At 46.6% G+C, this 21791-nt stretch overlaps 1 protein-coding gene across 1 annotated transcript in view; it reads right to left on the bottom strand.

The window, feature by feature from the left end:
* PNPLA1 (patatin like phospholipase domain containing 1) overlaps positions 1-20024 on the bottom strand; it is a 40656-nt gene extending 20632 nt beyond the window's left edge. The window contains exon 1 of the mRNA XM_065885953.1: positions 19820-20024. Within this exon, the coding sequence (XP_065742025.1) occupies positions 19820-20024 (205 nt within the window). The remainder of the gene's footprint in view (positions 1-19819) is intronic.
* Positions 20025-21791: the final 1767 nt, after the last annotated feature.

Raw genomic sequence — 21791 nt, 5'->3', positions numbered from 1 at the left:
CTCTCTCTCTTCCCCTCTCTCTCTGTCTCTTTCTCAGAGAAAAACAACTAATCTTCTGGTTAAACAAGTCTCTGTTGATAGAAAGTCAGGTATTAGCATAGCAATTGCTGGGGGTCTACCAGGAGGGATAAATTTAGCTTCTTTCTTTATGCAACTCTGTTCTTTCCAGCACCTTCTCCCGTTTAAAGGCCTCCTTCCAAGCTGCAGGCTGCTGGGCTCTGAGACACAGTGTCCCACAGTGGCCAGAGCAAGTTGGGATTTAAAAGCAGCACTGTGGGAACTCAAGGCGGGCTGCTCCCACCCCCAGCCCACACTTACCACATCCACTTCTGCTCCCTCCCACCTCCTTTCACACCTTTCTATTATCTAATTGCGGGTCTGTCTCCCAAAACCAGGAGATTCTCTGAGGGCAGGTGTTTGTGGTCCTCCTCTCTCCATGACCTATCACTGCACTTTGCCCATGGAAGACCCTTCAGAAACTTTGCTCTAAGCTGGGAACTCCTCAAGGGGAGGGATGGGCCCCATTCACTTACACCCACTAAGCCTCCCACAACACTTGGTGGGTGCTTGGTGTTTGTTCAGTATGTGAACAAAGGAAAATACAAACCCAACAAAGCAAGCGATGGAGATGCTTACAGGGAAGAGTTACTTGACTTAATTACCCAATAAAAACTTGAAGACAAGATCATCACAGATAGATGGATAGATAACAGAGTTAACTATATTGATAAATGCGTGCCAAGAACTTCAGCAGGAAATTAAATAAGATCCTGGGACCGGGAGGTTTTGAAGGGCGTGTGGAAGCCACTCCAGTGTCAGCCACTCAGAGACTCTTTTCTGTGACCAGACCCATTTCTTGGAAAAAGCTCAGGCTTTGGAGCCAGGGAGATTTGGTTCAAATCCCAGCTTTGCCACATACTATCTGGGTCACCACTGGCAAGTCAAATAACTTCTTCCAGCCTCAATTTTGCCACCTATAAAATGGGAAAAATAATAATACTTACCTTACTGGGCTGTTATGAGGAAGATAGTTTTTTAAGAGCCGGCACATAGTCAGTGCTCAATACTGGTTATGCCAGTAATTCTCCATGTGACCATGGACAGGGTTTCTTGATGTTTCTGGCTTTCAGCTTTCTCATTTGAACAGGGGACAATGATCCCCGCCCCATATCTTTATCAAGGTGCACTCAGGGCTTCCCTGGTGGCGCAGTGGTTGAGAATCTGCCTGCCAATGCAGGGGACATGGGTTCGAGCCCTGGTCCCGGAAGATCCCACACGCCACGGAGTAAATAAGCCCGTGTGCCACAACTACTGAGCCTGCGCTCTAGAGCCCGTGTGCCACAACTACTGAAGCCCGCGCACCTAGAGCCTGTGCTCCGCAACAAGAGAAGCCACCGCAATGAGAAGCCTGCGCACCGCAACGAAGAGAAGCCCCCACTCACTGCAACTAGAGAGAAGCCCATGCACAGCAACGAAGACCCAACGCAGCCAAAAATAAAAATAAATAAATTTATTTTTTTTTAAAAAAAGGTGCACTCAGGCTCACTTGTGGGTTCAAGAGAAAAAAGTAAAAGCACTGTGGAGATGAGAGGATGTACCCCGGTTTTAGGGAGTGGTAAGGGTATGGGTGAGGGGTAACGTAGTTTAGGCATGGTTGGCAGCAGCACTCCTTACCCTGTCAACTTGGGGGACCCTACAGATTTAGTAGGGGAAAAGGGGGGCTTAGTAAAATCACTGACGAGGAAGGAAAGAAATAGATATGTGTTTATCTCACTTATATGCTTAAGTGTGTAATGTTTTCCCCTTCATGAGGGCAAGGATGGTCTCCATCTCATTCATCCCTTTGTCCCTAGCACTTGATATAGTGCATGGAACATGGCAGGCACTTAATAAACATAGATGCATGCGTGAATAATGAATAAATGAATGAAACCAGAAATCAAGGGAGGACAGTGCAGCCCAGAGAGAGAAGAAGCTGTTCAAGGTGACCCAGAGTGTAAAAACAGGGCTTCTCTTTCCCTCCCTCACGTAGCCTCTTGCTAAGTGTTAAATCCTAGAAAGATGGGCACTTGGCAGCTGACAATTTAAACTGCTGGGGATCTCGTTCACAGGGTGCCCGAATTAAATTGGCTGTGCAGGATGAATCTGCAGTGGAGGATGGGACTAGAGGCCCCAGTCTGCCTCGGACTGGTAGCCTAGCAACAACTTCCAGTTCAGCCAATCACCGTGAGGCCCCTCTCACTGCGGCCCTGCTCCCCCACCTGCGGGAGCGGTGGGCACCGGGGAATCAGGGGGCTCGGCAGCCTCTGTGGAGGCGTTGGCGAGCAGAGTCGCGTTTCCAGGAAAGCCATGCAAGTCTCCGAGTCCCTGTGAGGAGACCCTGGGAGTCAACTGCTTTTACCTGATCCCTACTTGTAGGCTGAATTATAGGCTGTATTTCCCCGTGGGTATATCTTGACTGCCCGACTCCACTATGATCATTATTATTAGTATTATCTTAACAACAGTCGTTTACCCAAGCAGGTTTTCACATTTGTAATCTCAGTTTATCCTCACAGAGACAGCGAGCCCCTGAGCAGGAGGGGGGTGGGGAAGTGATTTATTCACCATTTTATTTCTAAATCCTACACTGAAAGGGCACTGATTAGAAAAAAAATTGGCTTGAAGCTGCAATGTTACCACTGCACCACTGGAAGGTCCATAGAGACCCTCCGGGGCAGCGATTTTTCAGCCAAGGAGCCTCCGTTCAAAGAAAAGGAAATAAAAGGAATCCAAATCGGAAAAGAAGAAGTAAAGCTGTCACTGTTTGCAGATGACATGATACTATACATAGAGAATCCTAAAGATGCTACCAGAAAACTACTAGAGCTAATCAACGAATTTGGTAAAGTAGCAGGATACAAAATTGATGCACAGAAATCTCTGGCATTCCTATACACTAATGATGAAAAATCTGAAAGTGAAATCAAGAAAACACTCCCATTTACCATTGCAACAAAAAGAATAAAATATCTAGGAATAAACCTACCTAAGGAGACAAAAGACCTGTATGCAGAAAATTATAAGACACTGATGAAAGAAATTAAAGATGATACAAATAGATGGAGAGATATACCATGTTCTTGGATTGGAAGAATCAACATTGTGAAAATGACTCTACTACCCAAAGCAATCTACAGATTCAATGCAATCCCTATCAAACTACCACTGGCATTTTTCACAGAACTAGAACAAAAAATTTCACAATTTGTATGGAAACACCAAAGACCCCGAATAGCCAAAGCAATCCTGAGAACAAAAAACGGAGCTGGAGGAATCAAGCTCCCTGACTTCAGACTATACTACAAAGCTACAGTAATCAAGACAGTGTGGTACTGGCACAAAAACAGAAAGACAGATCAATGGAACAGGATAGAAAGCTCAGAGATATGCCCATGCACATATGGTCACCTTATGTTTGATAAAGGAGGCAGGAATGTACAGTGGAGAAAGGACAGCCTCTTCAATAAGTGGTGCTGGGAAAACTGGACAGGTACATGTAAAAGTATGAGATTAGATCACTCCCTAACACCATACACAAAAATAAGCTCAAAATGGATTAAAGACCTAAATGTAAGGCCAGAAACTATCAAACTCTTAGAGGAAAACATAGGCAGGACACTCTATGACATAAATCACAGCAAGATCCTTTTTGACCCACCTCCTAGAGAAATGGAAATAAAAACAAAAATAAACAAATGGGACCTAATGAAACTGCAAAGCTTTTGAACAGCAAAGGAAACCATAAACAAGACCAAAAGACAGCCCTCAGAATGGGAGAAAATATTTGCAAAAGAAGCAACTGACAAAGGATTAATCTCCAAAATTTACAAGCAGCTCATGCAGCTCAATAACAAAAAAACAAACAACCCAATCCAAAAATGGGCAGAAGACCTAAATAGACATTTCTCCAAAGAAGATATACAGATGGCCAACAAACACATGAAAGAATGCTCAACATCATTAATCATTAGGGAAATGCAAATCAAAACTACAATGAAATATCATCTCACACCAGTCAGAATGGCCATCATCAAAAAATCTAGAAACAATAAATGCTGAAGAGGGTGTGGAGAAAAGGGAACACTCTTGCACTATTGGTGGGAATGTGAATTGGTACAGTCATTATGGAGAACAGTATGGAAGTTCCTTAAAAAACTACAAATAGAACTACCATATGACCCAGCAATCCCACTACTGGGCATATACCCTGAGAAAACCATAATTCAAAAAGAGTCATGTACCAAAATATTCATTGCAGCTCTACTTACAATAGCCAGGAGATGGAAACAACCTAAGTGTCCATCATCGGATGAATGGATAAAGAAGATGTGGCACATATATACAATGGAATATTACTCAGCCATAAAAAGAAACGAAATTAAGCCATTTATAATGAGGTGGATGGACCTAGAGTCTGTCATACAGAGTGAAGTAAGTCAGAAAGAGAAAGACAAATACCGTATGCTAACACATATATATGGAATTTAAGGGGAAAAAATGTCATGAAGAACCTAGGGGTAAGACAATAATAAAGACACAGACCTACTAGAGAATGGACTTGAGGATATGGAGAGGGGAAAGGGTAAGCTGTGACAAAGCGAGAGGGTGGCATGGACATATATACACTACCAACGTAAAATAGATAGCTAGTGGGAAGCAGCCACATAGCACAGTGCTTTGTGACCACCTAGAGGGGTGGGATAGGGAGGGTGGGAGGGAGGGAGACGCAAGAAGGAAGAGATATGGGAACATATGTATATGTATAACTGATTCACTTTGTTATGGGGCAGAAACCAACACACCATTGTAAAGCAATTATACTCCAATAAAGATGTTAAAAAAAAAAAGAAATCTCAAGTGAAAACCTAATGTGTATTACAAAACAACTGAAAACACGGCTGTTCTGGGCTGAAGGCAAGTGGGGTCTCAGGCCCAATTGCCCCAGTCAACCCTAAGAAAGTAGGCCCTGAAAGCGCAACCCTGAAACTCCTAAGGATCTAGGAGCCTAGGTCAAAAATACTAAACCAGACTAATTCTCTCATTTTACAGGTAAGAAACCCAGCTCAGAATAAAGGTTGAGCTCAATAAATATGGCTGAATGGGTGGCTGCCTAGCTGGCTAAATGGAGAAATGAATAAAGGCCGGATATACCCTAGGTCATGCTCTCTATGGTAGCAGAAACTGGAACTAGAATATATGACAAAACTCACATTTTCCTTCTCTGTTCTGAATGCATTATTGGCTTTAGCCAAAAGCAAAACAACTCTGACTTAGTAAGCACTTAAAAAACCAAAAAAAAAAAAAAAAAAACAATACTTCTTATGGATAATAACAATATTCCAGAGAGACATTTTTCTAACCATAAGAGTTTACCAAAAAATTGGTGTAAAAAGTTCAAATCATCTTACATCAGGTTGCCATGGAAACAGCAGTGCCTGCCACTGGTTCCTCACCTGGATTCCTGTCAAGGTGCCCTCGGAGCTTTTTCTCAGGGCCTGGGGCCTCACTCAGCCCCCATGTGCCTCTCCCCCAGAATCTAGACACAGTCTCCACAACTTTCCACTGAAGGATCTACTGATTACCTTGAGATGAAACAGGCAGAGAGAATGTACCTAGAAAGTTCTCTGGAACCTCACAAAGTTCTCAGGACCATTGCCCCTGCTCTTCTCTCTCTGGTGGACCCAGAAGTCCATTCGGGATTCTGTTCCAAGGTATAAACCAATACTGCACCCCTCCAGGCTGTAGCCTGTCCTACCCTACAGACTGTCCCTGAACTACTGAGGGGACACTGGGATAATGCAAATGTTGCGAACTAGTCACCCTACAGTCTTAGTGTATATGTGTGTGTGTGTTTGTGTGTATGTGGTCAGGGGACCTCCAGGTGAGCCTCTGCTATAAAGAGAAAAGACCATCTCAGAGCATCTCCTCATTTGAGATTTGCCCAAATTAATGCACCACTACAGAGGAATGCCCATGCCTCCCTCTTTCAGAACCACTGATAGTTGAAGTTCATTTCTGCTGACTGGCAGTATTCACTGCCCCAGCTGTCCAAGACTTCAGTTGGTGGGGTCTGTTACCTACCTACCTACCTACATAGACCTCCACCTATGTTACATGAGTCTTGAAGTTCTCACGGAACCACAGGTTTTGGTCCCACCAGCTGTTTACTGCTCTTACTGGCTACCACTCTTTGGTACCTCCTTGGTGCCAGGTGCTGTGCCAGGTTCTGAGGCCTCATAGTTTCATGTAATCTTCATGACACCCCTTTGAGGTAGGTACTGTGGCTATCTCCTCTTTACAGATGAGGAAACAGAAGCTCAGCCAGTAGCTTGGCTACGGTCACACACTGGAAAACAGCAGAGCTAGGCTTCCAACCCCTGAGGGCCCCAAAGCCAGTGTTCTTTCCACCACAGCTCACTGCCTCCACCAGGGACACGCCCTTCAACTCCAGAGCCTCCAGTTCCCACAGTGAGGTAGGGGGAGCAGGGTGGCTCTGCAAAGGCTCTTGGGATCTGCCTTTCCAGGATTTAGTTTAGGCATATCTCCTAAGGGCTCAGATGTCCCTGGGAGACAGGAAGACTCTCTTTAGAGCAACAGAACTCAAATCACATCTTCAAACATATGTTCCTCTGTCCGCACACCCAGAGACCCTTCCCAAGCCAGGCCAATCACTTCTCTCATCAGTAAACACAAAGCGCACAATCCTGCTTTTCTTCCTGCTACACAACTTCTATTTACTTATTTATTTTTTACTATCTATGCAGACTTCACCATAAAGCCCAGCTTAAGATCTGGGCTTTCTCCTTAAAGCCTTCCCTGATCACCCTTGCTGTTAGCTCTCTCTTTCCCCGTACCATCTGCACCATTTATCTCAGGCTGCCTTCAGTGGTTTGTCCTGTCTCTCTGGCTAGCGCATTCCTTGAGGACAGGACCTGTATCAAGAACACCCTTCTCCTGGGACTTTCCTGGCAGTCCAGTGGTTAAGACTCCGTGTTTCCACTGCAGGGGGAATGGGTTCGATCCCTGGTCGGGGAACTAAGATGCCTCGAGGGGTGGCCAAACCTAGTTCTGTGTTGAATACTTAGTAGGTATTCAAGAATAAATTAAAGAACTATTTAATGTTCCATATTTCTTTTTTGCTCCTGTTATATCCCCAGCACTTAATTCAGTACCTGGCACACTGTAGGGACTTAATAAATGTTTGCTGAATAAATTAATAATGAATGGTAAAGAATGAATGAACTGAAGGAGGAGATCAAAGAGTATCTTCTCTATTGGACTGCTGGGACTCTTCCCAGCTGGTGGTCAGGAAGGTGGAATTCTTCAGTGACTCATCCGGACTTGGGGCTTGACCGAGCAGTTTGCTCTGTCAAGCCTGGTCCTAACTCTTGCCCCCCATTAATGGACACGAGACCCTGAGCCGGAGCTGAAGAGGAGCTTTTTCTTTACGTGTTGATCTCAGGAGGACAGAGGTGAGTTACCCTCAGGATTGGTGAGTCAACTCCTAATTCAAATGAGAGTCAAACCAGCCTGGAGATTTGTTTATCATTTGTCTGCTTCTTTTCCCTGTAGAATTAGAAATGGAATTAGAATTTGATCCCAAAGAGAAGCAAAGAAAACATCGCTATTTTAATACTCTCTAAGTAAGCTGGACTAAAAATGGATCCACCAAATGTAGTGTGGGATGCTGGATTGAATCCTGGGACAGAAAAAGGACATCAGTAGAAAAATTGGTGAAACCTATAGTTAATACTAAGGTACCAATATTAATGTCTGAAGGTTGGCAAATGTACTGTGGTTATATACGATGGTAACATTAGGGGAAACTGGGTGAAGGATGTATGGAGCTATCTGTATTATCTCAGCAACTTTTCTGTAAATCTATCATTATTCCAGAATAACAAGTTAATTATTATTAAAGTAAGAAAAAAAGAAAGAAAGAAAGAAAAAACAGGGACTTCCCTGGCGGTCCAATGGTTAGGACTCCGCGCTTCCACTGCACGGGGCACAGGTTTGATCCCTGGTCGGGGAACTAGGATCCCATATGCCATGTGGCCAAAAAAGAAAAGTGAAAAAAAACCATAGATCGACCAAGGCTGTTAGACACTCGGCAGGGGCTCAGTTAACACATGCTGCTTTAAGAGGAATGAATCAACATAGGTCACCTGCATGACTTGCTTTCCAAATAGTTAGATGTTTCTAATGTGTAACCAACACATTCAGAGTATCACCCGATTTTCCATTCAGTTGTCTTCTACTTGAGTCCAAAGAATCATTTGGGTAAAATAAATTTTTACCCATTTGGTTTGAGAGGTTAAACATGTAAAACACAAGTTACTTTCAGTGAACTGAAAGATACTGATTCCATCACAGTAGTAGGAGGTACAGCCACCACCACCCAGCAATGTCATTTCTGTACATTTTACGAAAAGTTTTTTTTTTTTTTGCATACATCATGTCATTTGATCTCACTTTCTTAACCAATGTGCAAATGATTGCTTGGCCCATGGAGTCTGGTAGGAAAGCTGGGGTGTTGCTTGCAAAGCAATTCTGAAATCATGATTAGAGAGGATATAGAAATGTAGAAATTAAGAAAGATTCCAGTCTTGGCTCATCGTGTTAGCTAATCTCTCTGAACACCTGTTTCCCACTTTGTAAAAGAGGTATAAATATAGTATCTAATTGATAGGTTGCAGGCACTCTGCCAGGCACATCCATGACTTCTTTTGTCCCTCACCGTAACGTCCAAGGGATATGTCCCCACTCCCAAGTTACAGATAGGAAAACTGAGGGGGAGGCAGGTCACTGGTGGGCGGAGGACCCACAGTGATTAGTGGCAGAGCTGGAACACCAGCCCAGTCCCCCTCGTTCCTGGGATATGAGTTCTCCATCAACCCTGGGGTGTCTTGTCCCTCAACTGAGTGACAAAGACAGGCACATGGGTGACTGAGGAAAGAAGTCACCAAAGTCAAGGTTCTCACAGAGGCAGTGTTGTCCTCCCAGCATCCGCCCCTGAGGCCCCAGTGGGTCCACTACCCAGAACACACCTGAGCCACCTGCCAATGACAATAACTTCAGCCACACTTGGCTCCGGGGCCTCAGGAGGGGTGGCAGGAGCTGCCCAAGGCAGCACTGGACCAGGTATGGGAGGCAGACCAAAACACCTGTAGCATTCCCTGCCTCCACGGGAGGAGTCGTGCCGGGTCCGGCTGTGCCCACATTTGTGGGGTGGGCGCCCCCACTTGTCGTCTGGCCCGCTCAGGTGCTTTGCAAGGTCCTTCTGGAACTCACTTCCTGCCCGGAAAGACAGCTTGTCTTCCTTCTGAAAATGCAAGCACATCTGTGTGCAGGGCTGTTGCACCCGCTGAGCTCACAGCCTGGAACACTCTCCTCTCAGAGTGCGTGGCCCTCCCACCCTTCCTTCCGCCTCAGAGCGGGCCTCGCCACCCAGCCCACCTGAAACTTTGCCCTTTGATCATTCATCACGCCCTTCGCCTGCTTTATTTTCTTCTTTGAGCGTGCATACTGATATTTTTCTGCATGTTTAGTTATTTATGGCTTGATTTCAAGAAGAGAGTGTCAGCTTCATGAGGGCAGACTGTTTTGTTCACTGCTAGATCCCTAGGACCTAGAATGAATGACTGGACAAATGGTCTATTTTATCATCGTAAATTCAGCCGGAATCCGGTCCTCAACTTCTCTGTCTTCACACTAAGTAGATTAGACCCAAACAGTGGCTTTCAAACTTAAAAAGAAAAAAAATAAAATCATTGGAGATCAGGAGAGGCACAGAAAAAAAAAATCATTGGAACACTTCCTTTAAGAGAAATTTTATAAAGAGTGGACAATAGCAGGGTTGTACTCGTTGAAGCTGGGGTAAGGGTCCAGGACTTCAATGTGTGTCCTTTCCCTGCTCCCCTGTTCCAGCCTTCCTAACCCCACCTTGGCCCCCATGGAACCCTGGGGTTCCTCAGAACACAGTTTGGAAACCACTGGCCTAAGTGAGGTCCACTTCCAACCAGTCACTTCCTCTTCCAAAGTCTAAATACAGTCATCCATAAAGTGGAGGAGTTGGACTCGCTGACCTTCCTTCTATGACATTCTAGTATTACTCGTCATATCAGGTAAACCCCAAAGTAAAAACTGCAAAGACACATTCAGTGTCACACTTGCCAATGGCCAGCAATTGTCAGGAGTCTATCAGGCAGTTCTTGTTGGACCAGAAGTTTGTGGGAGCCACGGAACCCGTAAGATGTTAGATTGCTCAACCAATCTAGATGATGGGATGAGACACAGCATCTGAAACAATTAAGACAGGATACTATCAAGTGCTAGAGTAGGTGGACAGATTCTATAGGTAAACTCGAAATCATGGAAAGAGATCCAGTGGGGTAAAATGGGAGGATATGTCGGGAAGAGGTGTTATCTCTGCAGAGAAAAACAGAAGGTCATTCTAGGTAGGGGACACAGCAGGTGCCGTGAGGCACTGCCCAGGACCACTAGCAAGACTGAAGCACTCACATGCCAGCCGCCAGGAAGGCAGTCTGCTGATGGTTCAGAGCTGAGCCCCTTCCCAGCCAACACACTGGACTTGACCTGGTGGTTATTGAGTCAAGGTCTGGGTCCCAGGCAGGGACAGAGTTTTTCCATCATCATCATATATCCAATTACAGCTATTGTGACAACGACTGCTAATTGTCCCCAGTATCTATTCTCCCCTTCTTCCTTAGCAGTTGAACCTCCAATTTTTAGCTGGACACATGGCCTCCCACAATAAAGTCTACCTTTCCCAGCCTCCCTTGCAGTCAGGTGTGGTCATGTAACTAAGTTCTGATCCATAGGATGTGAGGTGACATGATGTATGTCACATTCAAGGTCTGCACTTAGAGGGAAGAAGTGTGCCCCTCTTTTCCTTCCCCAACTAGCTGGAATGCAGATATGGTGGGGAGCCCTCTTGGGCTGTGACCAACATGATGGAAGGAACCTGGGTCCTAATTCTGTGGAGCCACCACACCAGGCTTGGAGGCCTGGAGTGCAAAGGCCACATGAGGGAACAATGCTCTCGGGTATGGCTGAGTCACTGCTATCCCAACCAGTGCAACTGCAGTATCAATCCGAGTTTGCAAAGCTTGTTCCCAGGGACCACTGCCGACCCCACTGCTGACCCCAGAGCCAGCTGTCGGGAGGCCTCAGCAGGCATTATTCCCTCCCACTGCTCAGTAGCTGAGCTGAGGCTCAGGGTGGCCTGTCCAAGGCCGCTCACTGCTGAATGGATTCCTGGGGCAAGAGGAAAGGGAAGGTGGACAGAGTTTGGACGTTGGGGTCAGACCAACTTTGGTTTGAAGACCACCTCCCTGCTTACTAAACCCTACTCTGAAAGACCATGTGAAAATAATGTGTGTGGCAAGCTAGGCTCACAATCTGACTGTAGACACTTTTGCTCTCAGAATGCAGAGAGCCTGCTTCCTAGACAAGTGCTCTTTCCCAGGGGGATCCTGGTCTCTGAGTCAAGTGCTCTCCGAGAGCGAGCTGTGGGAGCACCAAGGACTTAGTGCCTGACGGGAATGACGAGAGACTCTCAGAGGAGGTGACATCTGCGGTGGGCCTTGGAAGATGGGGAGATGCAACACAGGGAGAGAAGAAAGGGGATGGCATCCCAGAGAGAGGGAACAGCGTGAGCAAAGGCACAGAGATATGACCCACCCTGAGACTATCCTGGACGTGAAGAGCTCTCAATCCCAGCCCTCAGCATCAGGCCCACCCTTTTAATACTTTATTTAGCACTTTGGGAGTTTGGTGGGTTGGCTTTTTTGACAGGCAGCATAAGAGGTATTGGAAAACAATTAATTTTAGAGGCCAAAACAAAGTCACCTGATGAGCTCAGCTAAAAGTCAGCTCAGTCCCCTGCCCTACCCGCACCCAGCAGGGGAACAGCCACTGAGGCTGGTACTTCCCAGCACCATTCTGTGCCGTGAGACCAACCAGCCTCACCCCCCTGGGCTTCTCCTCAGGCTCACAGTCCTTATCTGCAGAGATACATGTTGCAAAATGTTCCCGCAAGAAAACAAAGCCTACATGCAACTTCTATGCAGATTTAAAATTATTTCAAAATAATATAAAAAAACAAAACAAAGCAGGGTTGTGAGTACACAGATGAAACCCAGTTGGTAAGTGTTGATAAGAGTTGAAGTTAGATGATGGGTTCTTGAGGATTCGTTATATTATTCTCTCCAAGATGTTTGAAATTTTTCCGTTTTCAAAAGTTATTTAAGGACATCCCTGGTGGTCCAGTGGTTAGAACTCTGCGCTTCCACTGTAGGGGGCATGGATTCAATCCCTGGTTGGGGAACTAATATCTCGCAGGCCACGTGGTGTGGCCAAAAAAAAAAAAAAGTTATTTAAAAGTTTTTAAAATGTACATGAATGTTCACAATGACATTATTTATAATAGCCCAAAGTAAAAACAACCCATATGTACATTCCCTGATGAATGGATTTTAAAAATGTATTATATCCACACAAGGTAATATTATTCGACAATAAAAAGGAGTGAAGTACTGACCCATGCTACAACGGATGAGTTTCGAAAATATTATGCTAGGTGACAGAAGCCAGACACAAAAGGACAAATATTGTATGATTCCAAGTATATTAACTGTCCAGAATAGGCAAATCTATAGAGACACAAAGTAGATTAATGGCTGTCATGCGCTTGAATGGCGGTATTGAAAGTTAACAGCTAAGGGGTATGGAGTTTATTTGGGGCGATAATTAAAATGTTGTATAACTGATTGTGATGTTGGATGCACAACTTTGTGAATATACTGAAAGCCATAGAAAAAGTAAAACAGCCAGTAGAAGCTCTGAGCCATGGGTCTCCACAGGCTTCTCAGAAAAGCAGACTGGATATGGACTTGGGCTAAGGGCAAGGGATGGACCAGCCCCTGAACCAAGGTCCGTCTTCCTCATCTGTGACCCAGCCAGAGGAATTCACAGAATCTAGTCCAGTCTAAAGCCACTGTAGGAAAACTGTTTCTCTCTATCCTGGAAAAATACATATCCCACTAATAATCAGATACGGAATTTTCATTAGTCCAGGACTATGGTGGGCGTTTTACAGATTTCCATAAGCAATGCCTGACCCGTTTCCACTGCCTGGTCATACAGTCCTGGCGTCTCAGGAAGGTAGTACATCTTAGTTTTGCAAAGTGCACTGGGGCTTAACTGTGGCTGAACACCGGGATCACCTGGGAGTTGAATAAACACTGGTGCTGGGTTCCATCCCCAGAGATTCTGATTTAATTAGTTTGGGGGAGAAGCTTGGGCAGTGGACGTTTTAAAAGCTCCCAGATGATTCAAACGTGCAAGATTGAGAACCATTGACTAAGTGAAGAATTCTTCAATGACTAGAAGAAAATATCAAAATTGTAGCATAGAGTATGGTAAAGTTTCTATCATAAAACTTCTCTTTTAGATTTATGTTCACCCTGGGTCTCAATACAAAAAATACTTCTCACTGTAGGTTTCAGTCTGGGAGACTGGAGACCTCAGGTTTACAGGTCCTGTCAGTCACCAAGCTAAATGAAGGGGATTCACCAGTAGCAATCAGGTGTTTCCCAGCCTCTCCGTGGGCCTCTCGGAGGGCAGGTGCTCCCCTGCTTCCAAAATAGCCCTTTCCCACTTTGGACAACCCTTGCCGAGTCAAAAGCTGCCTTTCTGAAACTTTTGCGTCAACCCCTGACACCAGGGGACCTGCACTCTTCACCACTCCCTGGAGGCATCACATTTCCCCACCACGCGACTTTGTCCTGTCGTTATGCAGCGTCCTGGCTAGAAGCTGAGGCTCCTGTTCAAACTGTCTCTACCCGTCAAATTTCTACTCACCTTTCAAGCACTAGCTCAAATGTCACTTCCATGAGGCCTTCCACGATGGGAGCTGTCTGCTCCCTCCACCTGCACTCCTCTACCTTTTAATTTTCTAACATTCAGTTGGAACTCTTTGTAATGTAACAACTTGGTTACTACCTTGGGCTTTGAGTAGACTGTAAGCTCCTTGAGGGCATGGGTGGAGTTTCATCTTGTATTATATCTCTGTATCCTTTGCAGCACTCAGTATATGCTCAAAAAACACTCGCTGAACGAATGAATGAATGAATAATTGGCTTGCCGTGAAGTTTTTACAGGGGGGAAGGTGCCACGTAGTAGCTTAATTGGGGATGGGGTTTTAAGTCCACCAAATGCCCATTCTCTGGTAAGACAAAATTAACTTTCAAAGTTATGCAAATGCAGTTTTGAGGCAAGTTCCTAGCCCCAAATTGGAAATCATGAATCTCTGCGCTGGTTGTCAGGGAGACCATCTCTCCTCAGCTGAATAAATGAGTGAACAAACATTCATTCTCTAACGCATCTTTAATGAAAACCAGGCACTGGGTTAAGTGTTTTATAAACATTTTCACATGCCCCCAAATTGGCCCTATCACAGAACTAGGCACACATGGCCAGAAGATGGACCCACTGCTGCCTAAGCTTCCACAGAACAAAACACAATCTCAGGACAGAAAAGCCCAGACTGGGAACAAGAGGAGGGGGCATGGCCTGGAGGAGAGAGGCCTGGGGGCCACATGTTGAAGATTTTTTTTTAAATTTATTAATTTAATTAATTTATTTTTGTCTGCATTGGGTCTTCGTTGCTGCGCTTGGGCTTTCTCTAGTTGCGGCGAGCAGGGGCTACTCTTCGTTGCGGTGTGCAGGCTTCTCATTGCGGTGGCTTCTCTTGTTGTGGAGCGTGGGCTCTAAGCATGCAGGCTTCAGTAGCTGTGGCACGAGGGCTCAGTAGTTGTGGCGCACGGGCTTATTTGCTCCACAGCATGTGGGATCTTCCCGGACCAGGGCTCGAACCCATGTACCCGGCATTGGCAGGTGGATTCTTAACCACGGCACCACCAGGGAAGCTCAAGAATTTTTTTTTAAAGAGACAAACCTCTAGTTATATGCAGATAGTATGATTGTTTACACATAAAGTATGAGATAATCTACCAAGAAACTTTTAGAACTATTAAGAATGTTCATGAGGTTGCTCAAAACAATATCATTTAGCAAAAACCATCAACATCCCTTTATGTCAGCAATAGTCAATTACATTAGAAAATGCCATAGAAAAAAACATCCCGGGACTTCCCTGGTGGCGCAATGCAGGGGACAAGGGTTCGATCCCTGGTCTGGGAAGATCCCACATGCCGTGGAGCAACTAAGGCCGTGTGCCACAACTACTGAGCCCACGTGCCACAACTACTGAAGCCTGCACACCTAGAGCCCATGCTCCACAACGAGAGGAGCCACCGGAATGAAGAGAAGCCCCCGCTCGCAGCTACTAGAGAAAGTGCACGTACGGCAACGAAGACCCAACGCAGCCAAAAAAAAAAAAAGAAAAAAGAAATCCCATTCCCCATAGCAACAAAAACTAATAAATCTAAGAAAAGACACACAAGATCTTTATTGGAGGGCAAAAAAAAAAAAAAGGCCAGAAGAAATAGAGAGATAGATAGACTATATTATAAATGGGAAGATATAGTTTTAATCAAAATTCTAATAGAGCTTTTCACATGGGGGAAAAAGAGGGTTAAGAATGATAGTCAATATTTGAAGAAGAAACTGGAAAAGGAGGAGATGACTGCCATATATGATGTACCCCTTATTATAAGCCTATAGTGATCAAAACAGTGTGATTTGGTGGAGAAATAGACAAATTCACCAAAAGAAGAGAAGAGAGGCTCCAGAGACAGACTCTTGGGATTCTAGGAACTTGAATAAGCCAGAGGCAACATTTCAAACAAGTGTGGAAAGGGCTGCCTATAAATAGTGTGGGGTAATTCGTTATCACAATTAAAAACTTCTACTTCTACCTCAAACTAGCCACAAAATAAATTTCAGATGGATGAACTTAAATATGAAAGAGCAAAACTTTAAAACTTTTGAAAGAAAATACAGAAGAAGTCATTGTAACAAAGAAAGATTTTAAAAAACACAAATTGTAAGTGGAAAAGATTTATTGATACATCTGACTGCATCAAAATTGAAATTTTATGAATAACAACAGACATGGTCAAATAAAAAGGCAAGTCATGGAATGGGATAAGATAGCTGCAATGTCCATAACTGACAAACGACTCGTGTACAGACTATATAAGGAACATCTACAAGTTGAAGAGAAAAGGATAATGGTAGAAAAAACAGGAAAAGGTCACGAGCAGGTAAGTTACAGAAGAGGAAACACAAGTGGTCGGTAAATACATAGAGATGCTTAACATCACTAGTTATCAGGAGGTACAGATTAAATAACAAAATAAAATGAGATATAATTTCACATTGATCAGATTGACTTAAAACTCTGCGGTCTTGGGAGTTCCCCAGTGGTCTAGTGGTTAGGATTCTGGGCTTTCACTGCCATGGCCTGGGCTCAATCCCTTGCTGGGGTACTGAGATCCCGTAAGCTGCGTAGCACGGCCAAAAAAAACAAAAACAAAAAAACTCTGCAGTCTGATAGTACCAAGGTTGATGACATTGTGGGGAAATTAGAACTCATATATGCTGCTAGTGGTTAAATTGGTACAACCACTTTGGAGAGTAATTTAGCCAAGTCTGGTTAATTTCATGTGACCTGTACCCTAGGTCAACATTCCATGTGGGCCTGGGAGACACAAACAAGGATGCCCTTTGCAGTGTTGTTTATAACAACAAAAACTTGGCCGTGTCCATCAACAGAATGACTAAATGAACCGTGATCAGTCTTGATGAAATAAACACTGAAAGAGGTAAAAGAGGTAAAGAGGATTGAAGGAAGTCAGGAGACCAAGTCCTGGTTCTTGTTCTGCTTCTAACTGATGACAGGATGTTATACAAGTCACGAGTCCATCTTCATTGAATGCTCTCCCCAGATATTCCTGTGGCTCACTCCCTGCCCTCCTTCAGGTCTGTGTGCAAATTCCACCTGCTCAGAGAAGCTTCCCTGACCCTGGTATCCATACAACTAGCGTCCACGCCCCCTGACACTGCTTTGTCAAGAAGCAGAGTGGCTTAAAGGCCGATCTACCTTCAAACACCAGCTTTACCAAGTACTGTTTGTATCACCTTAGGCAAGTTATTTAAGCTTTCTGTGACTCAGTTTCCTCCTCTGTAAATGGAGATAATAATAGTTTTCACCTCAGAGGGTTGTTGTGAGGACTGAATGAATTAATACACCAAAGAGTTAGAACAGTGCCTGATACAGAGAAAGTGCTGGTTAGTAGTAAATTGCATGGCAGTTAGAAGGAATGAAGTACACTGGAGTGACGTGGATGAACCTATAAACATGCTGCTGAGTGAAAAGAGCAAGTCCCACACACATGTCACCCTTCCCTCCCAATTGCACGCATGTGGCCCAGCACACGGACCAGCCCTTGGTTACATGGCCATCAGGTGTCCTTCTCATGGGTCTGAGTTCCTCTCTCCTGCTGTCCACATCGGTCACAGCCTGGCCAAGTCAGTTTTGGGCAGTATTTATTGAATCGATTGACTTGAATTAATTCTGAAAGTCCTCGAATGCCTGAGGATTAAGACGATGGTGTATTTTAAGAAGTTGAACTAAAGACATGAGGAGGGTGGCAGCGATGGAGCAGGTGAGCAACACAGGTACCCAGAAAGAGAGAGACTCCCAGAGGCAGGTGTCTCTAAGGGTAGGATTCTGTGACTCCAGGACCAGGGAGTGGGGTCCATGGTGTGACTGAAACATTAACTGCTGCATTCACAGATGTCTTGGCAAAAAAAAAAAAAAAAGATCTAGAAGGATCCAAGCAGAGCCCTTCCACTGGCTACAAGAGGGAAAGTGGGATTGGGGACAAGGGGGAGGTGAGTAGAGGCTTTTTTAAAAAACTCTAGATACTTCTGCATTGTTTGAGAATTCTGTACAGTAAGAAAGAATTTGTTACTTGTGAATTATTAGAAAAAAAAATATCTTGCACAAAAGAGGTACTCAGGGAATGGGCATTACAATTATTCTTTAAAACAGAGACAAAGACTTCCCACCCAGCGCAGATCCCCAGGCAGGAAGGGGCCCTGCTCGCACCCTTCTTCACACACTGCAGCTGGCCCTTCAGCAAGTCTCATTGGCTCTACCTTCAAAGTGTATCCTAAATCCAACCGCCTCTCACCACCCTCACTGCCCAGGCACCTGCCCTGCCCATCCCTCGTCTCAACCTACAACCTTCCCCTACTGTTCTCCTTGTTTCTCCCTTGTCCCCTCCATCTCACTACCCCCAGCGGGCCGGGGTTCCTTAAAAACCCAAACCAGGCAGTTGACATGTACCAAGTGCTTGCCATGTGCCAGGCACTGTGATAAGCAGTTCACTCACTTGCTCCATTAACCCTTTAACAAGCCCGGGAATGAGATACTAGTAGAATCGCAGCTGGAGAGATGCAGAAGCTGAGGCATCCAGTAACTTGCGCCAGGTCCACATCACGAAGGGCCAGCACTGAGATCCAATCCCTGTGGATCACGTGCTCTTAGCGGCCTCCCCACTTTGCCTCCCTCCCAGCAGCCTGTGCTCCCCACTCTCCCAGAGTGAAATCAGAGCTCATACTCCAGCTACGAGGTCCCACATGACCTAGCCCCTGCCTGCCCCTCCAGCCTTATCCACCACCTCCCTCCTCGTCATCCACCACTCCCCAACCCCACAGGCTCTCCAGCTGGTCCTCCACCTAGAACAGTCTTTCCTTACTGATCTTCTAATGGCTTGTTCTCTCGTTTCACTCAGGTCTCTGCTTGAATGTCACCTCCTCCCAAATGGCCTCCCTGACACCCTTTCTAAAATAGTCCTCACTTTATTCTCTGACCCTTTTCTGCTGTAATTTTATTCATAGATCTTATCACTTCCTGATATGACATCATGAGACTACTTTTTGGATGCTTATTATGTGTCTCCTCTCTCTAGAATTTCTGTTCCACGAGGGCAGGGACTTTGTCCCCAGTGCCTGGAACAGAGGCTGGCACAGTGCAGCCAATGAATGCCCATTCCCTGAGCATTGGGCTGGCCTGCCCAATGCTCACCCCCTCCCCAAGCCAAGGCAGCCCAGGGCTGCTCTGGGACCAGGTCTGGGCCTGCTGTGTGGGGCTGCTTGGAATGTGCCCACTCCCCTTACACGGGATGGTGCTTCTGCCTCTGGGTGTGTGGTCCCATCCTTCCCTCTGGGCCCTCTGGACTAGTGGGGCAGGAGGCAAAGTGAGATCTCCCATATTCCTTCCCAGTTTCCCTCCTCCGCTGGCCCCTCTGGCCATCCCTCTAGCCCCAGGGCTTGCACCTCTAGCCACCTGGAAGCTGGTCTGACGAATCCATCTCCACCAAGATGATGAACATGCCAGTCTGTCCTTTGCAAGGATATTTGCATTTTAAACGAGGCCATGCAGGAGCAGCTCTTCACCCTAATGTATGACTGTGTCATGGAATAACTTCCAAGCCCAGGATGTTTGAGAGAGATACCGCTTTTCCCTCTCCCAGACCTTGGGGGAAAGGGCATGGCAGGTAAGGGTGTTGAGGGAGAGGGAGAAATGGTTCCAAACTCACCCAGTGGGTCAGAGACTGGGACCCAGCAGACCCCAACCTCAAATGCTGTCCCACTCGACCCACCTTTCCTGCCACTCAGAAGGCCTGGCTTTGCTCCCCAAAGCACCCCCAAGCCATCCTCAGGCTCTGCTTTGTGGAATCCCTCCAGAGGCTCCCCAGGGAACCTAGAACAAAGACCTTACCCATTTCAATCCCACAGACGGCCAAGGCTGCAATCACCGCACCTGCCGACGTCCCAGCAAAGCGATGGGCCGTTTCCAGCATCCGGGGAGCCAGGTCCCGAAAGGCGTCCACCACCCCGGCCTGGTAGAAGGAGAGGAATCCACTGCCCGAGAAGGAGATGGAATGAGGGGTATCTGGGTCCCCCTTGAACACCTGTTCTTCCATCTCCCCAGCCTGGGGCCTCCCGGGGTGGGGAGGGAACCCTCAGTGCTGGCCTGTCCAAGCGCGGACCGCCCTCCTGTCAGAACTCGCTGCTAAGACTCCCTGCCAGCCCGGAGCCTGGAATGTGGCCGTCTCTCCCCAGGCGGTTGGGACACCCATGGGTGGCTCAGGCAGCAGCTGCCTGGGCCTGTTGAGCTCCGTCAGTAGTCAGTCCCAAAGCCTGGTAAAGGGCCCAGGCCCAGGACGAGGTGCAGGAAGTGCTGATGTGTGAGCAGCGCCCTGGCCCTGCACGTGCGCTGCTCAGCCTTCAGCCCTGAAGGGTTCACTCATCTGGTTGCAAAACCTCCAACGATGGTTATGGGATGGCGCCTTCCTCCCGAGCACACTGCAGTAAAGGAACTGACCTCCCACCAGGAGGACGGTATCCCCTTCCCGCAGGGGCAAGGATGCCAAGTTGGCTCTGGTTTTCGAGGGAAACACGGTTCACAGCACCCATGCCTCCACAGCGATGCCCTTCCCTGGGATCCTTCTCCAGGCTTTGTGTGATGTGTTACACAATTACTTTTATTTGTTCTTCTTACATAAGTGCCCCTTTGCTTATTCACTTTTTTATTCACATGTTAGGACTGGCCACCAGCAAAGTTGTAAAGAAAAGAGTTTTGGCTTCAGGGGCACCACCCACCACCGCCTCTCCAGCTCCCACCTTCTTTTCTCCTTGGCCCTTTACTGACACACTAACTCTTAGTCAGTGCCCTCTCTCCAAGTCCTGAATCTTTATGCTGTATCCTAAATGTCCCAGAAGAAATCAGTCTGGAGTCTCGACCATTCTGTTTGGGCTTCATACCGTGCACTGTTCTCACTTTGGAATGAGAAGCCTGAGATGCCAGTATTTAACCCCAAGGATGAGCAGCTTGGGACGCCAGGTATGGAGGCATCTGGGTCAGGGAAGAGAGATGATTTGGAGCCCAAAGGGAGGTGGCGGGGGGACCAGGGTTAGCTCCAGGGAGCACTGGTCACGCTCCTCTGGAGCTGTGCAACGTGGCCCTGGCAAGGAGAGCCTTCCTTAACAGCCGGCAGATTTCACTGCCTGAGGAGGTCGCAAAGCGGCAAAGTGGCAAGATCACGTCTCTCCCTTCAACACCCGCCCAGGCCACCTAGAGGCAGGATCAGAATTGAAATCGACACACAAAGTCCCCTGCCCAATCCCCAGTCCAGCTCCAGACTCTGTTAGGATGTGATAGCCATGCTGAACCCGCCCTGGGGCGCTCCCACCAACTCTGTCCGCCTTACTGATCCGTATTGGAATTTCACATTGGGGGCAGCGCCCAGTGATCGGTCAGGAGGGGGTTTTCTATCTCAGGTAGGTAGTTCCGAGTATATTACCTCTGTCTGAGAAGGGAACTCCTAACTAAATGTGTCTGCAACAGAGAAAATGCGCGCCCGCCCGTGTCTCTGTGCGTGCGTGTACGTGTGCGCATGCGCACAGGGGGCAGGCTCACGTATGTTCACAAAGATCTGAGGCAACCGACTGGCTGGGGTGAAGGGTGGGGTGGGGCTGGGTGGAGTCCAATCAGCTTTTGCAACATTGAGACCCTGCCTCCTTCCTGGGAAATCCGGTTGGCCTGTCCAGCTCTGAGCTGGGGGTCCTGGGAGATGGGAGGGAGTGGAAGACCCATCCCCGAACTCAGACGCCTACACTTATTGGGAACAAGATAGACAAATGAGAAATAGCCAGATACCCATACAAGGCAGTCTATAATTAAGTACCAA

Source organism: Phocoena phocoena, chromosome 10 (genome assembly GCF_963924675.1).
Source record: "Phocoena phocoena chromosome 10, mPhoPho1.1, whole genome shotgun sequence".
Classification (NCBI taxonomy): domain Eukaryota; kingdom Metazoa; phylum Chordata; class Mammalia; order Artiodactyla; family Phocoenidae; genus Phocoena; species Phocoena phocoena.
The sequence above is the reverse complement of the archived record's forward strand: the minus strand, read 5'-3'. Positions and strand labels throughout refer to the sequence as shown.